This window comes from Tachypleus tridentatus, chromosome 10 (assembly GCF_004210375.1).
Source record: "Tachypleus tridentatus isolate NWPU-2018 chromosome 10, ASM421037v1, whole genome shotgun sequence".
Taxonomy (NCBI): Eukaryota; Metazoa; Arthropoda; class Merostomata; order Xiphosura; family Limulidae; genus Tachypleus; species Tachypleus tridentatus.
Genome location: NC_134834.1, coordinates 154,112,951 through 154,131,572, shown reverse-complemented (window position 1 = coordinate 154,131,572; position 18,622 = coordinate 154,112,951). Strand labels below are relative to the sequence as shown.

Sequence of the window (18,622 nt, the reverse complement as noted above, 5' to 3'; positions counted from 1 at the left end):
CCAACGACAGAGTTCCACTATGGACCACCTGATTCAACTTGAAACATCAATCAGAGAAGCCTTTCTCAAATGACAACATCTTGTATCAATATTCTTTGACATTGAGAAGGCTTATGATACAACATGGAGCTTTGGCATTTTGCAAGACCTCCATTTTTGTGGGTTATGTAGCCATTTGCCCATTTTTCTTTAAAATTTTTTAATGAACAAGCAATTTCAAGTTCATGTGGGTTTGACACTTTCTCATTCTTTTCTATGGGAACTTGAGTCCCTCAGGGCTGTGTCTTGAGTGTCACACTTTTCAGTATAAACATTAAAGCCATCACTGAACAACTCCCTCTTACTGTTGAAACAGGCTCTATGTCGATGACTTTCACATCTCCTGTCAGTCGTTGAACATGAGGTATATTGAGCGGCAGCTACAGACTGCCCTCCATCATTTACTGAAGTGGACCATGACAAATGGCTTTAACTTCTCTCTCTAAAACCATTTGCATGCACTTTTGCCACTGATGGGGTATTCACCCTGATCCTGAACTCTATATCGGTGAAGTTGTGCTGCCTGTGGTCTCTGAGACAAAGTTCTTGGAGCTTATCTTTGACCATAAGCTGACCTTCATACCACACATCAAACAGCTACAAGTCAAATGTACCGGAGCACTGAACATCCTCTGTGTCCCCTCTTTCACCACTTTTGGAAGGGATTAATGTTTTATGCTAAAGATATATTGTGTTGTTATTTGATCAAAACTAGATTATTGGTCTATGGCTCTGCCAGAACCTTGGCCCCCATTCATCATCAGGGATTCAGATATGCACCAGGCCTTTCTGGACTTTTCCAGTTCATAGCATATACACAGAGTCTCATGAACCTCCTTTTCACCACTGCTATTTGCAACTGTCTTTACTGTATGCTTTGAAACTTCATTCCTTACCAAAGCATCCCACCTGGGATTGTATTTTCCTTTCTCATTGGAGCATGCTTTTTCAGAAAAGATGATCTGCCATTACTCCTTTTGGCCTTTGTATCCAGAAGCAGTTGGATGAATTGGGTCTGTTCTTGGATAATATTGCTGTATTCACTGGTTTGCCCATCCATCCATGGCTTTTTACAGTCCCCAAATGTGACCTATCTTTAAGTTATTTGAGAAAAGTAGACACTCCCAATTGGAAATACTGTCTGTTATTTGCTGAACATCGTTCAAACCATCCTTCCATTTCTATTTATACAGATGGTGGGTCAAAATCAGGTGACTGTGTGGGCTCTGCCATGGTTTGGTGGTTGTACGCAGAATCCCCTCTACAGCTTGTGTGTTCACTACTGAACTGTATGCCATTTCTCTTGCTCTGAATCACACAGAAGCTAGGCAGTACTCAAACTGCACTATTTATACTGACTCTCTTAGTCCTCTACTGGCCCTGAAAGCACTTCACATTAGTTCATATCCTGTTCTCTCCGATATTCAAAACCAACTGGCTCATTTATCTTTACCATCTATTTCTATCCAGTTTTTCTGGATACTATGCTATGTTGGTATTGTTGGGAATTGGCTCCCAATGCAGCAGCTAAATCTGTCTGCTCTGTTACTCTCACTGTTGTGGCTGTTCCGTACATGAACTATAGTTTTGTATTCAAGGCTTGGCTCCATGCCAGTTGGTAGTTGACTTGGAGTGAGCAACGTGAAAACAACCTTTCCAAATAAAACCCTCTATTGGACTTTGGCCATCTTGCTTCTGTAAGGATCAGAAAGAGGAAGTTGATCTAACTAGACTTTACATTGGTCGCAGTTTTTTAACTCATCATTTTCTTTTATCTGGGACTTATTGATGTACCAATGTGTTGTCTGTGTAACACCCAGGTCACAATAAGCAACATTTTATTATCTTTCCATTGTTACAATTCTCAATGATGGCACCATTTTATACGTTTTGTCCTAAGGTTTATTCACAACATTAGACGGTATTGGTGATGGTGAAACTGTCTACTTTAGAAATGTTTTAGTTTTTAAAGGTCATTTATCTTTTAAATGCTATTTAAGATTTTTAATTTATACATTAGACCTTTTTTAATGTGATTCCCTTTTAAGAATCAAAGTATATCTTGTTTGATTTGAAATTAGAAAATTGCAGTAATATCAAATAATTTGAAATCAGGACTGGAAAGGCCAACTTCAGGTGACTAATTCTGATTTTTGAACTTACCCCGTTAGTCATCCTGGTGAGTTGTGATGATTATTATTATGCTACAGAAAGTCCTTTACAACTTGTATTACTGTAGTTTTTCTCTTACCACAGTAGACTAGATGTAAAAATTGTATTTAATGCCATTTATGTTTTTAATCCAAAAATTAAACATTGTGTTGTTTTACCTTAATTTCCTTTTATGAATTTTAATAATTTTACTTTAGTTTTCAGTTTTTACCAGATGTTTGGCACAGATAACCTAGTTGCTTTTCACCATAAAACACCAAACCAATTGACCAATATAAAGACCTCTGAATTCTGCAGATTATATAACAATTTTTTGTTGATTTTTGAAAGAGATTTTTTATCAGGTTTTTTTTCATCAGTACTGGTCAGTTTTTCTTCAAAGCCATTCAAGTACTAAGTACCAGGTATACTGTGCCAAAATTTATGCACAGCTACCAAACAAGTTCCTATGAAGTTTTTTGGGCTGTTTTTAATTTGATTCTTGAAAGTCAAGATTTCCATCCTCTAAAATTTACTCAGTTCTTTAATATCAGCATAAGGTCTTCAAAACCATTTAAGCACCATTATACTACTCTGAAATGCTCCATTTTGTATTAGTCAGAAAGGCTTTGTTTTATTAGAGAAACCTTGTGTATATTTATAACAGTAAACCAGCCTTATTATCATTCATTATGATTTTACAAGCTGTTATAGAAAAAACAGCTGTGATTATTTTACTAAAATGTGGTCTGTAGTAATGAATACACTATTGAGTATTTTTACAGGGTATTTTTAAACTCAGTTCAAATGCCTTTGTTTTTTTACCCTGAAGAATTTCTCCAAGTACTTCAATTACTGCCGTTAAAAAAACCTGCTATTTTACTAATGAATATTAATTGAAAAGTGACATGTTGAGGACTTTATATCTAATGTTGCTGTTTTTCATTGTTTCTTGACTCCATTCTTATACTTTGTCTCTATGTAGTTTTGTGTGAACATTTCAGGGAGTTTTCTAACAGTAGATGGTTACTATAGTAGATTTTTCTACTCTTGTGAGTGATTTGTTTTTTCTAATTTTTTTGCTTCATTTGTTAATTGTACTTTTACACAAAACCACCTGGCTCAACACTGAATTAATGGTTGGGTGGAAAAATGCAAAAGCAGCAATAAACTTTTGTAAAGCATGTAACATTCAACTGAATACATATCTACATATTATTTCCTCATAAATGGACATAAACTTAAGAAACAAGGTAATTATGAATTATTAATTTGAAAGGGTGGAATAGGGAGTACAAGAAAAGGAGAAATATGCTGAATCATAGTGCAAAGATTATATTTTCAAGCCTGCAACTAGAGTAAACAAATAAAAATACAATAAACAGTGCTTCATTTTAAAACTTTTTCATGACTATCTTGTTTTCAAAACAACTAGAGGATGTATTTCATAACAATTCAGTATGTTTGTTTCTATTCCTGTACTGATAAATGATGTTCAGTATTAAAACATCTTTCTTCACTTTAAATTCTGTGTACTCTAGTGGGTTATTGTTCATTGAGCATGAGACTGGTTTATACAAAGTATGTTTGGTTCTTTTGAAACATAGATCTATATTTCTCTTCATCCTCTGTTTCTTTGAGTTATAAAGATAAAGATGTGAATTTATTCTTTTGAATATATTTAACAAAGTTCATGTAGTAGTATTTGTTTTATACAATTACATAGATAAGTAAATATAGTAAAATGTATTGTGTAACTAGGGTTTTGAGCCTAGAGGTACAGTGTTATCTCAGCGGTTAACAGCATGGAAGAACTTAGAGGATAACACAGGCTGGATTAATCAACCTCTGACCATGGTGCTAAGAAAAGATCCCGATACTGTAGGCATGGATGACAGCTACTTCTCTGATAAAGCTACAGCAAGTAAACAGAAGTTTGTCAGCGTGACAAGAGGCAATGCAAGTGAGAGGCAGTCTGGTCCCTGGGTCGAACTAGAGGAAGGCATAAACCAGATAAAAGAAGAACTGCCAGCATACAGAGAACGCAGCTCAGGAAGACAGAATAACTATTCTCCAGTTGGTGGAAGTTTCTTTTGTAATGATCCAGGTTTGTTCTCATATACATGTGTTTACATGTACGTGTGAAAGAAAGCTATAAGGTATAAATTATAATGTTATTACGCTTTGTTTTTATTGCAAAGTCCAGGATATCAAAGGTCCTTTATATCAGTCAATTGTGTCATGACTCCCAGCTTCCTTCAAGAAATAAAATCTATTTGCTAGATCCAGCAGTGGTCCCAAAATTTTCAACAACCTTTATCTTAACATTCTGTAAAGATGCAGCCTATAACGTACTAAAAGCTAATTTTTTTCCCATAGATTTACCATTTTATTGTAGAAATAATCATAAATGGAGATGTTTATGATCTTTACAGGTCACAGACTAATGATTTCTTGTCCTACTGCCCACAGAATTCAACGTGAAAGAATCTGATACCTCATTCTCATCATTTCTCTCAATAGTTCTAGTCACTTTAATTAGATCACAACTGCTCCCTCTTTTCCTTCAAGAGAAAACAAGAGAAAACAAGTTAATCTTATTCTCCTATAACAATCCATGTATAACCAGAATCATCATATAGTAGCTAAGGAGATCAAAACTGCACACAGTACTCCAGTTGAAGCATAAGCAGTAACTATCCAATGCCATGGTAGACTGTTTTGGCTTGTATTAAGTTTTTTTTTTTATTTGTTTTTGTTTCAGCTTATTTTTAGGCTATAACAAACTAATATAATTAGTCAGAGGTTTGGATTTGCTTTTTTTAATGCAGTACCTCCTTTAGATTTTGTTTACTGAACTTTATCAATATTAATTTTTCTCTAATAAATATATATATATATATATTTATTGTTGATTCTTCAACTAACTAGAAAATATGAGTCTCTATGCAAAATAAAAGTATCCTTATTACAGCCAACCAAGCATAAAATTTTTGTTATCAGCAAATCTTATAAATTTCCAGGTTTCATTAGTTTATGGATTCATGAACCAAATTACTTGTAGCATTAGACTAATTCTGATACAGTAGTTCCCTCCTCTCACAAGACTACCTTGTCCTGTTTTGTGCTGCTCACTATAGGTGAACATTTTATAATACAAACCACAAGCCTTATGCATTCCCACTGTTAGATTCAAAGATTTCAACATATCTCTCATGCAAATCATCTGTCCCTAAATAGGAGAGCACCACCATTACCTAATGCATGTGATTCCCTCTATCAGCTACTACAGAACCACCACTTCTCATATGGCAGTCCTTGAATCCAGATGCCTTTCTTTTGTCCAGTTTTGCTCAGGTTGGTTTACCCTAGTCTAAGTTGCACCTCATTTTGTTTCAAGCAGTTTTCACTTTCATTTTGAAAGCAATTATTTGCACATGTTTTGCTGTCAAATCTTTTGCTTGTTTGTTCAATGTCAAATGTGCATTCCAAAGTTCACATTACCACTTCAAGTCCATCTAATTCATCTGAAGACTTACTTCAGGCAACTTGTTGAGGGATGCATCAGCACTTATTTGCAGGGAGACTGAGCATCATGGGACATCTTTTGTCTCCTCCCATTTCCCTTCTTTCTCTTGAGCCTTTCAATTCTGGCCACACTGCTGAGGATTTCAGTCATTTGTCTTCCCTCAAGAGTTTGCTGTTTCTTCCCACACCTAGTCTGATAATTCTGTTCAGCCCTTTTTGGCTTTTTCAAATTTTATTTCTTAGGTATATCATGTTAAAATCTGTTGCTTCGATTTCTTATGATCCAAGCTCTTCCCTTTTATATGATTCTGCCTCTCAACCTTATTTAGTTTTTCTTCCATCCCCTAGTATTCAGATTCACACTGGTGGTTTAGCTCCTTGTTGGGTGATGGCATTTGTACATATTGTCCAACATAGGCTTTGAATCAGTCCACTCTCTCTCATTAGAGGTAAGACTGTCTTTATCTGAACAACATGGCCATGTGGGTTAATGCATTCGACTCATAATCTGAGGGTCGTGGGTTCGAATCCCCATCACACCAAACATGCTTGCCTTTTCAGTTGTGGGGATGTTATAACATGATGGTCAATCCCACTATTCATTGGTAAAAAAGTAGCCCAAGAGTTGGTGGTGGATGATGATGACTAGCTGCCTTCCCTCTAGTCTTACACACTGCTAAATTAGGGAGGGCTAGTGCAGATAGCCTTCATGTATCTTTGCACAAAATTAAAAAACAAACAAACATGTTCTCACACTTCCTTCTCTTTTTTCTCCTCCACAGAAAACTAGTGAGAAAAGAGATAGTTTGATGTAATTGAATAGAGGGGAGTCACATGCATCATGTGAATATGTTGCACTCTTATTGTTGGAAGGTTGACACATGATAATATGCATGAGAGATGCACATTGGAATTAGTCAGTTCCAATGGAGGAGTGATAAAAAACTTGTGTCATGTATTAAAAATTTGTTTATGTATAGAGGGTGGCACTGAATGAGAATAGCTATTTATGTGATAGGAGGTAAGTGCCTGTCAGAAATACATTTTCCAACATTATACCACAGTAAAACAATTATGAATGAATAAGACAGTGTTAGCTTTACAGATTGTCTTATAATAGTAACATGGAGCATCAAACATTCCAAAGGATTATGTTCAATGGGCTGTTAATGGGATTTTAAGTATGAGTAGGCTGGGATTCTTCTGCAGTAGGTGTTTGTGACTTGATAGCAATAAATATGAACAATAAATGAACAGCACTTAATCCACTTGTTTTAAAGTAATATATATATTCAAAAGAAGTCAAACACATGTCCAAAATTTCTTTACTCTTTAGGAAATCACAGTTTTATCTAAAACTAAATAATTCCTTTTCTTGTCAAAAGTCCAAACAAGTTGTTTCAATTACTTTAGAATCCAACTGACAAGATACACTATTTTTGTCTTTTCTTATCACAGTAGTATCAATGAATAATTTAGTTATGTTACCCCATGGGTCATCACAGTTGTATCCTAAACTTAAATAATTATCTCTTTTTTTCATCGACCCCTTGGTGTGGATTCCTGTACATTGTGAGGGGACTCCCCCCAAGGAAGTTTTTGTTCTTTCAGTTTATCTACTCTGGGATCTAAACATCTACCCAAGTGTTTGCAGTGCATGGCGACCAGTGAAGAGGAGGAGAGGATTTTAGTGGTTAATGGGTCCAACCTTAACACACCTCATTGGCCTAGAATTCCTGTAGACAGGCAGCTTTGGGGTTGCCCCCCTAGGATCAGTCAGGTGGTCCACTTGGGCTAGGGTCAATCATGGACCAGTGTTGGATGTTCTCAACAGGTGATGTGGACATTGTATTGTATTGCTGGTGTTTGGGTATAGTACTCACAAAACCCTGGCATTGCTGCAGTGTCCTTGTTTGGCATTGTAGGGAATCCCTTCATAGGGCTCCATAGTGGATGGGGTCAGTGGGCACCAAAACATTCTTTTTTTATTATGGATACACCAAATAAAAACTTTAATAAAATAGTGAAAAAACTGTCCATAGGTAAACAACCATGTTTTGAAGATTCTGAGCAGCAATTTTCAACATCTGTAACATCTGTATCTCATTTTCTTATACTACATTCTCTTCCAGACAAACCATTTGGTCAGATGTCTCCCTTTTTCATTCAGAAGGGACATGCTGGCTCTCCAGAGTCATTCAAAAAGCTTTGCTTTGGTGACATATTGGTGGAAACACCCATATCTCAACACAATGAACTCCTCTTGTATTCAAAGGTGATTGAGGATATACCTATTGAGGTTATGCCTCATGTTACTTTGAATTTGTCACGAGGAGTTACTGTTGAGAGGGATTTGAAGAACATCCCTGAGTCAGAGATTCTTGCTGGTTTCTCCAGTCAAGGAGTTTCAGCAATGAAGCATATCTCCACTCACAAAGATAGAATTATGGTGCCGACAAATGTCCTCATTCTCGCATCGTGGCAGGTTATCTTAATTGCAAAGTACAGCCATACATTCCAAACCCTCTGATGTTTCCAGTGTAAGGGGTTCAGTAACTCGAAGACATCATGTTATAGTTCCTTAAGGTGTGCTCATTGTGGTGGCAAGGACCACGACCCTCATTGTGTCAATTGGAATGGCTCTCACCCATCATACTTTCGTTCTTGCCCTAAATTGTTGGAAGAAAAAGAGGTGCAGCATTTGAAAACAATTCAAAACATTACTTACCCTGAGGCTCAAAAGTTGCTGTTCGCCACTTCATCTCAGACATATGTGTAACACTTAAGCCACAGTAAGCCACTTTTTACTGTCTTGCCATCATTATGACTCTCAACAATGGCACCATTTTGAACATGTTTATCCCAAGATTTATCCGTAACGCTAGACAGCATTATTGGCATTGATGATATTGTCCACCTTAGAAATGTTTTTAGTTTTTTAAAGGCAATTAATTTTTTTAATGCTATTTAAGATTTTTAATTTACACATTAGGGCTTTTCTTATGCAATCCCCTTTTAAGAATCAAAGTACTTCTAGTTCAATCTGAAATTAGAAAATGGCCGTAACATCAAATAACTCAAAACCAGGACTGGAAAGGCCAACTTCAGGTGACTAACAATGGTTTTTGAACTTACCTGTTAGTCTTCTTGCTGTGTTTTGATAATTACATTTATGCCACAGAAAGTCCTTTACAACTTGTATTACTGTAGTTTTGTTTTTTACCACTGTAGACAGATGTAAAAATTAGATTTTGTGCTATTTATGTTTTTAGTTCAAAAATTAAACTTTGCCTTGTTTTACCTTAATTTTGTTTTATGAATTTTACTTTAATTTTAACTTTTTACCAGATGTTTGGCACAGGTAGCCTAGTTGCTTTGCACCATAAAACACCAAACCCAACTAACCTTTTTCATCGAAGTCCACACAGTTTCAGTTACTTTAGAATATCCTTTAACAAGACAAATTATTTCCTTTATTTCTGTTGAATTATGAAACTCACTTTAAAGTATTATCTGTTAGAGCTAGTCACTCACATGCTGGTTAACTTAACATTTTCTAAGTAAACTTCACTTGCACTCACTTGGTCACCAATGTATATATATATACCCACCCAACTGAGGTCTGGAATTTTCTACAAACAAGGAGACATTATTATATAACAATACTTGCATAGTGAGAAAAACTTGTAAGTTTTGAGAAAGATGCAAACAGTAATACAACAATTGAACTACATATGCAATGTATGACTCTTTAATGAGTTATGTAATGAAATCTGTCATAACTTATTTTTAATACATCCCTCAGCAGCCAAGGTGACTCATTACTCCACAATTTTCTAAATATTAAAAGTAAAATATTAAAATTTTTAAGTGAAATACAGCATCTTGAAGTCTTCAAACCAACTATTACTAAGGGCTACCTGCTGGGAATAAATTCAATATATATCTGCAAAACCACATTCTCAGCATCATTAATTTAGCAATTGCCAACCATTTATGCTTCTGCTATCATTTTTTTATGTTCAGTTTCATTTGAGTTACAAACTATTTCACCTGTGATTCGGCAGGGAAGATTGAAGCATCATGATAGCTTTGAAAGCAGTTATAGATATGATATTGTACTCAGCTTGTTGCATGGTATCTAAATGGTTCTTAAACACATCTGCATGTCATTTTACATGCTTCTTGTGCTTGTTCTTTAACTGAAGATGAACTAATGGACTTAAGTAACCTTACAACTTCAAATCACATTTTGCAGTCCCAACACAAGAAGTGTGTGGAAGATGCTTTCTTTTTTACCCAATAAAAATGCCCAAAAAATTTCAATTAAAATTAAGAAAAACCAAATTAAATAGTTTGTTTTTTTCAACAAAAGTGTCCCTCACTGGCTTGTGAGGTCCTGTTAAATAATTGGTTTTTAACATACCAGCTGAAAACTAAATATTCATTAAATATCAAATATCTAAATAAACTAAATGATAACTATTAATTTAAACAATCTTGTATGACTAACAGCTTTATACTATTCATTTAAGGTAAAACATTTACACAATTAATACATACATCTATGAAATGTGGCTGTTTTAAAAACTCTTTGATTATGGTAAACAATAGTGTGAACTATTTTTATCAGTTCAGGTCATGAGCACATTGAATATTTGCATTTTTTGACTGTACACTGGTCAGAAAAGTTCAAATTAAACATGCAGAAAATATTATTGTATAAGTTGTTCTTTTGTTTTCTTTACCAGGGTAACATCACTTTTTAAATGTTTAAGTGCTTTTTATAGTTAAAATAAAATATGTATTTCTTGTTATTTTGAAGTCTGTGTGTGTGTTTTTTATTATAATAAATTATTACTGTGCTTCTTAAAGTTGTTCTTATACTGACTTTGTCCAACTGTGTCATTAATGTAATATTATTGATAAAGTTTAATTTTAACATATTTGTTTCATTATGTAACAAAAAAGATATATAACTTAGTTACTTCTGTTTCAGGACGAGACTATGCACATGTGATAATTCAGTCTGTCAACCATGAAAATCTATTCACTCTGCCATCTTTAAAATCAGTCTGTCAAATTGAAGAGACCAAATTAAGAAGTTCAGTGCACTTTGAAGAACTGTGTGAACAGACACCCTCCAAGTCTTGTTGTCGGAGCTGGTCTCTTGCGAACTATGTAGCTTTACTAAGTAACAGGTCTTCCTGCCATGATATAAGAGAAACAGACATTGCATCAGTGTTTGAACTGCTCAAGTCATGTGCCAGATACTATCACCAACTCAAGCTCAGTCATGATTGTACTGCTGGGTTGTGTCGGGAAGTTCCCCAAAGGTGCTTCCACTTCAATGCAGTGTACAATATCTTCCATTATTTAACAGACATTTATTTCCTGAGCCCAGAAAATTTGCATCTAAACACTTCTCAGCTCACTTATACAAGTATTTTCCTGCCAATTGCTCAGAGCACTGCTGCCATGGATTATTTCAAAGACTTAGAAGAAGAGAAGCTTTCAGATGGAATTACAGAAGTTGTTGCCATGGAGCTGGGTCTTAAGCAGACACTGTTCAATGAATGTTTACTTCATGATACAGTAATAGGCCTAGCTGCAGGAGTGATCTTCCTTTTCATCTGGATGTATACAACATCATTCTTTGTGACATTAATGACAATCGTGTCCATAGCTCTTTCTCTTGGTGTTGCATATTTCTTCTATACTACTGTGTACCAAGTTGAATTTTTTCCTTTCATGAATCTTCTTGCACTTCTCATAGCAATAGGTAAATGACACATATAAATAACGGGTAGCTTATAAAAACTTCTAGCAAGGATAAAATTACAAATTCTGTGCCAAATGGTAGGTAGAGTGTGAATGAGTTTTGGTCTTTGTATAATGATATATTACTTTACAAATACTTCTTAAAGAATTAAATCTAGAAATATTTAAAAGTGACTTGCTTAACTGTTAATGTAAAAAGTTAGTCTTTACATGGTTACATTGTATAGTGTCAAACTAGTTTTTTTACAGACGATTTTTAGATACGTTTTAACACAAAAAAGGCTGAGCTTCTGTTTGAATCTGCCATTGTTGAATAGTGATAGAGTCAGGACTTCTGACAAAATTTGTCTCTATTCTGTTATCATACAGGCTGAGAGCATCTTTATCTTGTCTCTTATATATTCTAATACATAAAACACAGGTAGGATAATAACCTCTATGTGTATTTATTCTGTTGTAGTACAGGCTGAATTGCTATTTAAATGTGTCAGTCTTGTATTGTTATACATGCAAAACTATTTCACCATGCCACAGTCAAGATTCCTGTGTATTACAAAGTACAAGGACTTCTATTTGAATATGCCATTGATGTATTCTAATACAGGCAGGACTCCTAATTAAATGCACTTGTGTTATATTGCAAAACATATGGGACTTCTATTTGTATCTGCTGCTAGTGTATCATAAGACAAGCAGTTTTCTGTTGTGAATGTGCCAGTGATGCATTTTATTACAGTCAGGACTTCTGTTTAACTGTGCCAGTAGTCTGTTGTAATATGCAAAGGTTGTATTTTCACATAGGCAGGACTTCTGTTTACATTTATCAGTTGTGTATACAGGTATGACTCCTGATTCAGTTGGCCAGTAGTGACTTGTAATATTGTCAGGTGTCCTTTTGAATGTACAAATTGTGTGTTGTCATATGTAGAAATCACCTGTTTGAATTTCCTAATGATGTATTACAATGCACACTGAACTCCTGTGCCAGAGTTGTATTTTCATATCCTTTGAGCTCTTCATTAAATGTGCATTTGTTGTTTGTAAGACAAGCAGGTTCTCATGTTTAAATGTGATATCATTGTATTGTAATATAGGAAGGGATCCTGTTTGAGTGTACCTACTGTGTTTCCTAATATAGACAGAATTTATGTTTCAAAATGTAATTTGTTTATTGTAATACATCCAATATTCATGTTTAAAATGCCCATGGAGTATTGTAGAATAGACAGAAATACATTTTGAATTTAGAAGTGGTGTATTGTATTGTAGCCAGAACTTCTGTTTCAATGTATAAGCTGTTTTGTAATACAGGCAGAACTACTGTTAAAATCCACAATTGTTGTGTTATAATGTAAGCAGGACTTATGCTTCAGTATACTACTGCTTGTTGTAATACAGGCAGAGTTTCTGTTTGAATGTGTCAGTGGTGTATTGTAATTTAGCCTAGACTACAACTTCAATGATCCTATAATGTACTGTTATTACAAGGACTTTGAGTGTACCTGCTGTAACATAGACAGGACCGTTGTTTCAGACTGCTAGTGATTTATTATATTACACCACAGACTCCTCTTTGAATGTGTCTATATTGTATTGTAATACAGACATACTTCTGTTTCAATATGCCAGTGGTGTATTGTAATACAGGCACAACACCTGTTTAAATTTGTTGGTGCTGTATTGTGGTGTAATCAGTACTCCTATTTGAATAAGTGTCAAAAAATATTTTTAAAAGGATTGAAGGTGTATGAATGGGTGCACCTAAAAGTGAGAAAAAAAGGTAGGAATAAGCATGGTGGAATAAAACTTCCTCAGTAGAACCTCACAAATGGGCATTTCCAACATCCTGTCCATGCCTACTTTATTTTTTTCTGTCCTTTGTACAGTAAGCCAGGTGGACGAAACATATCAAACTTAGTTATGCTTATCATACAATAGCTAGAAATTTCTGTGAATCAAACAACTGGAAGCAAAATGCACACTATGAGTATGTTTATGCGACACCAAAAGAATTGGATATTCCAATATGGTACATTACCTTTTCTCATGTGCTGCCATCTATATGAAAAACAATTTGAACATACCACAAGCCTTGATGCTCCCACCAATCTAGAATTAAGCATTCAAGTGTGTGTCACATACAAATCATCATGCAACAAACTTTATTCAGTAAGAGTTTGACATACTCTCTTGACAAGTGTAACTTCCTATCTTTGTTGAGAGGAATTTGAAGAACATTGCCAAGTCAGAAATTCCTTGGGTGGAGAAACCAGCAAGAATCTGCTACCATCAAGGCAGGTTATCATAAGTGCAAGGTACAGCCATACATTCCAAAACCTCTCAGATGTTTCCAGTATAAGGGGTTTGGTAACTCGAAGACATCATGTTGTGGTTCCTTAAGGTGTGCTCGTTGTGGTGGCAAGGACTGCGACCCTCATTGTGTCAATTGCAATGCCCTTCCTACTTTCTTTTTAGCCCTAAATGGTTGGAAGAAAAAGAGGTACAGCATTTGAAAACAATTCGTAACATTACTTATTCTGAGGATCAAAAGTTGCTGTCCACCACTTCATCTCGGACTTATGCTGGTGCACTTCTTTTCATTACTACAGTGGGAGTGTAGACAGATCTCTGTGCCTCCAAAATAATTGTTCTCAAAATAAATGAAAAGTCATTTACCCTCCATGGTTAAAAACGTTGATAAATCAACTTCAACACCCATCTCTGTCCCTTACATACATTCTAACAAATCCAAAGATCCACTTCTTTTGGTTCCGGGTACTAGCATTTCCTCGGATACATCTTCTTCCACCCCAAGATGCAAAACGATCATTCATTCATGTCCTCAATCATTGGAATCCTCTTCCAACAGTAAACACCTGCTCAATCAACCCAGGGCAGGATCTAAGGAGGTCGAGAGACTTCCCTCAAAAAAGGACAGAAAAGAAAAAAGACGTGGTCGTAAAGTGAAGGGTTCTCCACCCAATTTGCCTACACATAAATAAAAATGGCCACCTTTGTACAATGAAACCGTTGATGTTTATGTTTTAATCTTGATGACATCAAAACACTGATTGCTTCCTACCATCCTGTATGTCTTTGCTGATACAGTCACCTTTTGGCAGTTTTATTTGTACAGAAATGACAGGCTGTGTGATGGATGAGTGCATGGATGGGTGGAACTGTTGGTTGATCAGCATGTGCCCACCCTGTCTCTGCTACTCGACACACCCTTAGAGGCCATAGCCATCCATGTTTCATTGGGTTATACCATCACTGTTTGTTCTCTCAACCTGTTGCCTGGAGAGACCTATGATCAATCAGATTTTGATGCTCTCATTGAAAAGTTGCTGTTTCCTTTTTAAACCTGGGGGATATTAATGGACATCATCCCCTCTGGGGAAGTGCTGATATTGAAAGGAGTGGTTGCTCTGTAGAGTGTATGCTCTCTGATCACAACCTTTCTTTTTTCAATACTGGTTCTTCCACTTACTTTCATGCACCTAGTCAGTCCTTTACTGCTATTGGTCTCTCAATTTCCTCTCCTTCATTATTCTCCCATTTTTCATGGAGGGTCAACAATAATCCAAGAGGCAGTGATCATTTTCCTGTAATTTTGAGAGAGACTGGCCGTGGTTAATGCCACCCGACCTGCATGCCCCGGTGGAAACTGGATCATGCAAACTGGCCCTCTTTCACTACTCTTGCAGAACTTGATCCTGCCATCATCTGTAAGCCATCAATAGATGACTGTGGCAGCAGTAACTGACTGTATTATACAAACAGCTCATCAATGTATTCCTAAAACCTCGACACATTTTTCACAATATTCTTGTCTGGTGGAATCCCGCCTGCTATATGGTACGGAAGGCTCAAAAACAGGCCTGGAATACTTTCTGTAGATATTCCACACTCCTGAACTGCATTGCTTTTCAGCAGGCCTGTGCACATGCTCAGTGAGTGAGACATCAAAGTCAGAAGGAATCTTGGATTAAGTCCACAACCAGCATATCGGTTACCACCAATTTCAAAGTCATATAGAACAGCATTTAAAAGGTCAGTGGGCAATATAATTCTGTCCCCTTCAGGAAGTAGCAGATGCCTGGAGCATCACCAATACTCCAGGTGAAAGCTTTTGCTGGGTATCTAGCACTTCTGCTTTTTCTCCACCTTCTTAGCTATTAAGACTTGACCAGAGGGATCACCTCTTTCATTTTGAGCTGATTGTCTCTATGACTATGCTTGTCCCTTTACACTCGTAGAACTTAAACTGGCCCTTCATCTGTCTGGCAGTACATCGGTTGGACCTGATGATGTACACTATGAAATACTACACCATCTATCTCCTGCTTCTCTTGCTTTTCCTCTGATTGTTTATAACCAGATCTAGCAGAAGAATGTTTTTCCTGATGCCTGGCACCATTCTATTGTCCTTCCTTTCTCTAAGCCTGGGAAGGATTCCAAGATTCCTTCAAACTATTGTTCAATTGCTTTGATGAACTGTCTTTATAAGATCTAAGAGAGGATGGTTAATGCTCGTCTTGTTTGGTTCCTAGAATCATACAACTTTCTCTTGTCCACCCAGTACTTGAAACGTCAATCAGAGAAGCCTTTCTCAAACGACATCTTGTATCAATATTCTTTGACATTAAGGTGTATGATACAACATGAAGGTATGGCATTTTGCGAGACCTCCATATATATGGGTTACGTGGCTATTTGCTCATTTTTATTAAACATTTTTTCATGGACAGATGATTCCAAGTTTGTGATGGTTCAACACTTTCCCATTTCTTTTCTACTGGAACTTGGAGTCCCTCAGAGCTGTGTTATGAGTGTAACACTTTTCAGTATAAAGATTAATGCCATCACTGAACAACTCTCTCTCACTGTTTCAAACGGGCTCTATGTCGATGACTTTCACATCTCATGTCAGTTGTCGAACATGAGGTATATTGAGTGGCAGCTACAGACTGCCCTCGATCATTTACTGAAGTGGACCACAGCAAACAGTTTTAACTTCTCTCTCTCTAAAACCATTTGCATGCACTTTTGCTGCTGACAGGGTATTCACCCTGATCCTGGACTCCATATGGGTGAAGTTAAGCAGCCTGTGGTCCCTGAAACAAAGTTCTTGGGGCTTATCTTTGACCATAAGCTGACCTTTTTTACCTCACATGAAGCAGATACAGGTCAAATGTACATGAGCACTGGACATCCTCCATGTCCTCTCTTTCACCACTTGGGGAGCAGATCGGTGTTCTGTGCTACAGATGTATCATGCTGTTATTCGTTTGAAACTCAACTATGGATAACTGGTCTGTGGCTCTGCCAGAACCTCGGTTTTAAAGATGCTTGACCCCATTCATCATCAAGGACTTTGGATCTGCACTGGGGATTTCTGCACTTCCCCAGTTTTGAGCTTATACACAGTCTCATGAACCTCCTTTTCACCACTGCCATTTGCAACTGTCTATACTATATGCTTTAAAACTTCATTCCTTACCAAAGCATCCCACCTGGGGTTTTATTTTCCTTCCTCAAGGAACCATACTTTTTCACAACAGACGATGTGCCATTGTTCCTTTTGGCCTTTGTATCCAGGAGCAGTTGGGTGAATTTGGACTGTCCTTGGATAACATTGCTTTATCCACTGGTCAGTCATACCACCATGGCTTCTTGCAGTCCCCAAATGTGACCTATCTTTAAGTCATCTGAGAAAAGCAGACCCTCCTGATTGGAAATACTGTCTGTTATTTGCTGAACATCTTTTGAACCATCCTTCCATCCCTATTTATACAGATGGTTCGAAATTAGGTGGCTGTGTGGGTTCTGCCACAGTTTGTTGTGGTTCTGTGGTTGCATGCAGAATCTCCTCTACAGCTTATGTGTTTATTGTTGAACTGTATGCCATTTCTATTGTCCTGGATCACATAGAAGCTAAGCAGTTCTCAAACTGCACTATTTATACTGACTCGCTTAGTTCTCTACTGGCCTTGGAATTGCTTCACTTTAGTTCATATTCTGTTCTCACTTATTTTCAAAACAAACTGGCCAATTTCTCTTTAACATTTACTTCTACCCAGTTTTTCTGGATACCGGGCCTTGTTGGTATTCACGGGAAAGAGCTTGCCAACACTGCAGCTAAATCTATCTGCTCTGGCACTATCACTTCTATGCCTGTTCCATACATGGACCATGGTCCTGTATTCAAGGCTCGGATGTGTGCCAACTGGCAGTCAACTTGGAGTGAGCAACATGAGAACAAGCTTTTACAAATAAAACCCTATATTGGACTTTGGCTGTCATGCTTCTATAAGGATTGCAAAGAGGAAGTTGTTCTAACTAGACTACTCATTGATCACAGTTTTTTAACTCATCGTTTTCTTTTATCTGGAACTGATGCACCGATGTGTAGTCTGTGTGACACCCAGATCACAATAAGCCACATTTTACTTTCTTGCCATCATTATGACTCTCAATGACGGCAGCATTTTAAACATGTTTTGTCCCAAGGTTTGCCCATAATGTTAGACAGTGTTATTGGCAAGGTGACACTGTCCACTCTAGAAATGCTTTTAGTTTTTTAAAGGCCATTAATCTATTTAATGCCATTTAAGTTTTTTAAGATATACATTAGACCTTTTTTAATGTGATTCCATTTTAAGAATCACAGTCCATCTAGTTCAATTTGAAATTATAAAATGGCCATAACATCAAAATACTTGAAAGCAGGATTGGAAAGGCCAACTTCAGGTGACTGACAGTGCTGTTTGAACTACCTGTTAGTCATCCTGATGAGTTAGTATTAGAATTGTGTTACATGTCTTTTAAAACTTTCCTTATTTTACTTTTTGAAAATGGCCATAATTTCAAATAACTTGGAACCAGAACTGGAAAGGCCAACTTCAGGTGACTTACAGTAATTTTTGTACTTACCTGTTAGTCTTCTTTCTGGCGAGTTATGATAATTACAGTTATGGTACAGAAAGTCCTTTACAACTTATATTACTGTAGTTTTTCTCTTAACATTGCAGACTAGATGTAAACATTAGTTTTATGCTATTTTTGTTTTTTTAAACTTTGTTTTGTTTTACTTTAATGTCCTTTTATGAATTTTACTGAA

General features: G+C 36.4%; 1 protein-coding gene across 9 annotated transcripts in view; it reads left to right on the top strand.

Annotated features, from left to right (window-relative positions):
- The window catches only part of disp (RND transporter family member dispatched), a 74,245-nt gene that overhangs the window by 34,535 nt on the left and 21,088 nt on the right, over nucleotides 1-18,622 (top strand). For all 9 annotated transcript variants that reach the window (XM_076464624.1, XM_076464621.1, XM_076464620.1 and 6 more), the window contains exons 4-5: nucleotides 3,952-4,297; nucleotides 10,718-11,500. In XM_076464624.1, coding sequence (XP_076320739.1) covers nucleotides 3,952-4,297; nucleotides 10,718-11,500 — 1,129 coding nt within the window. The remainder of the gene's footprint in view (nucleotides 1-3,951; nucleotides 4,298-10,717; nucleotides 11,501-18,622) is intronic.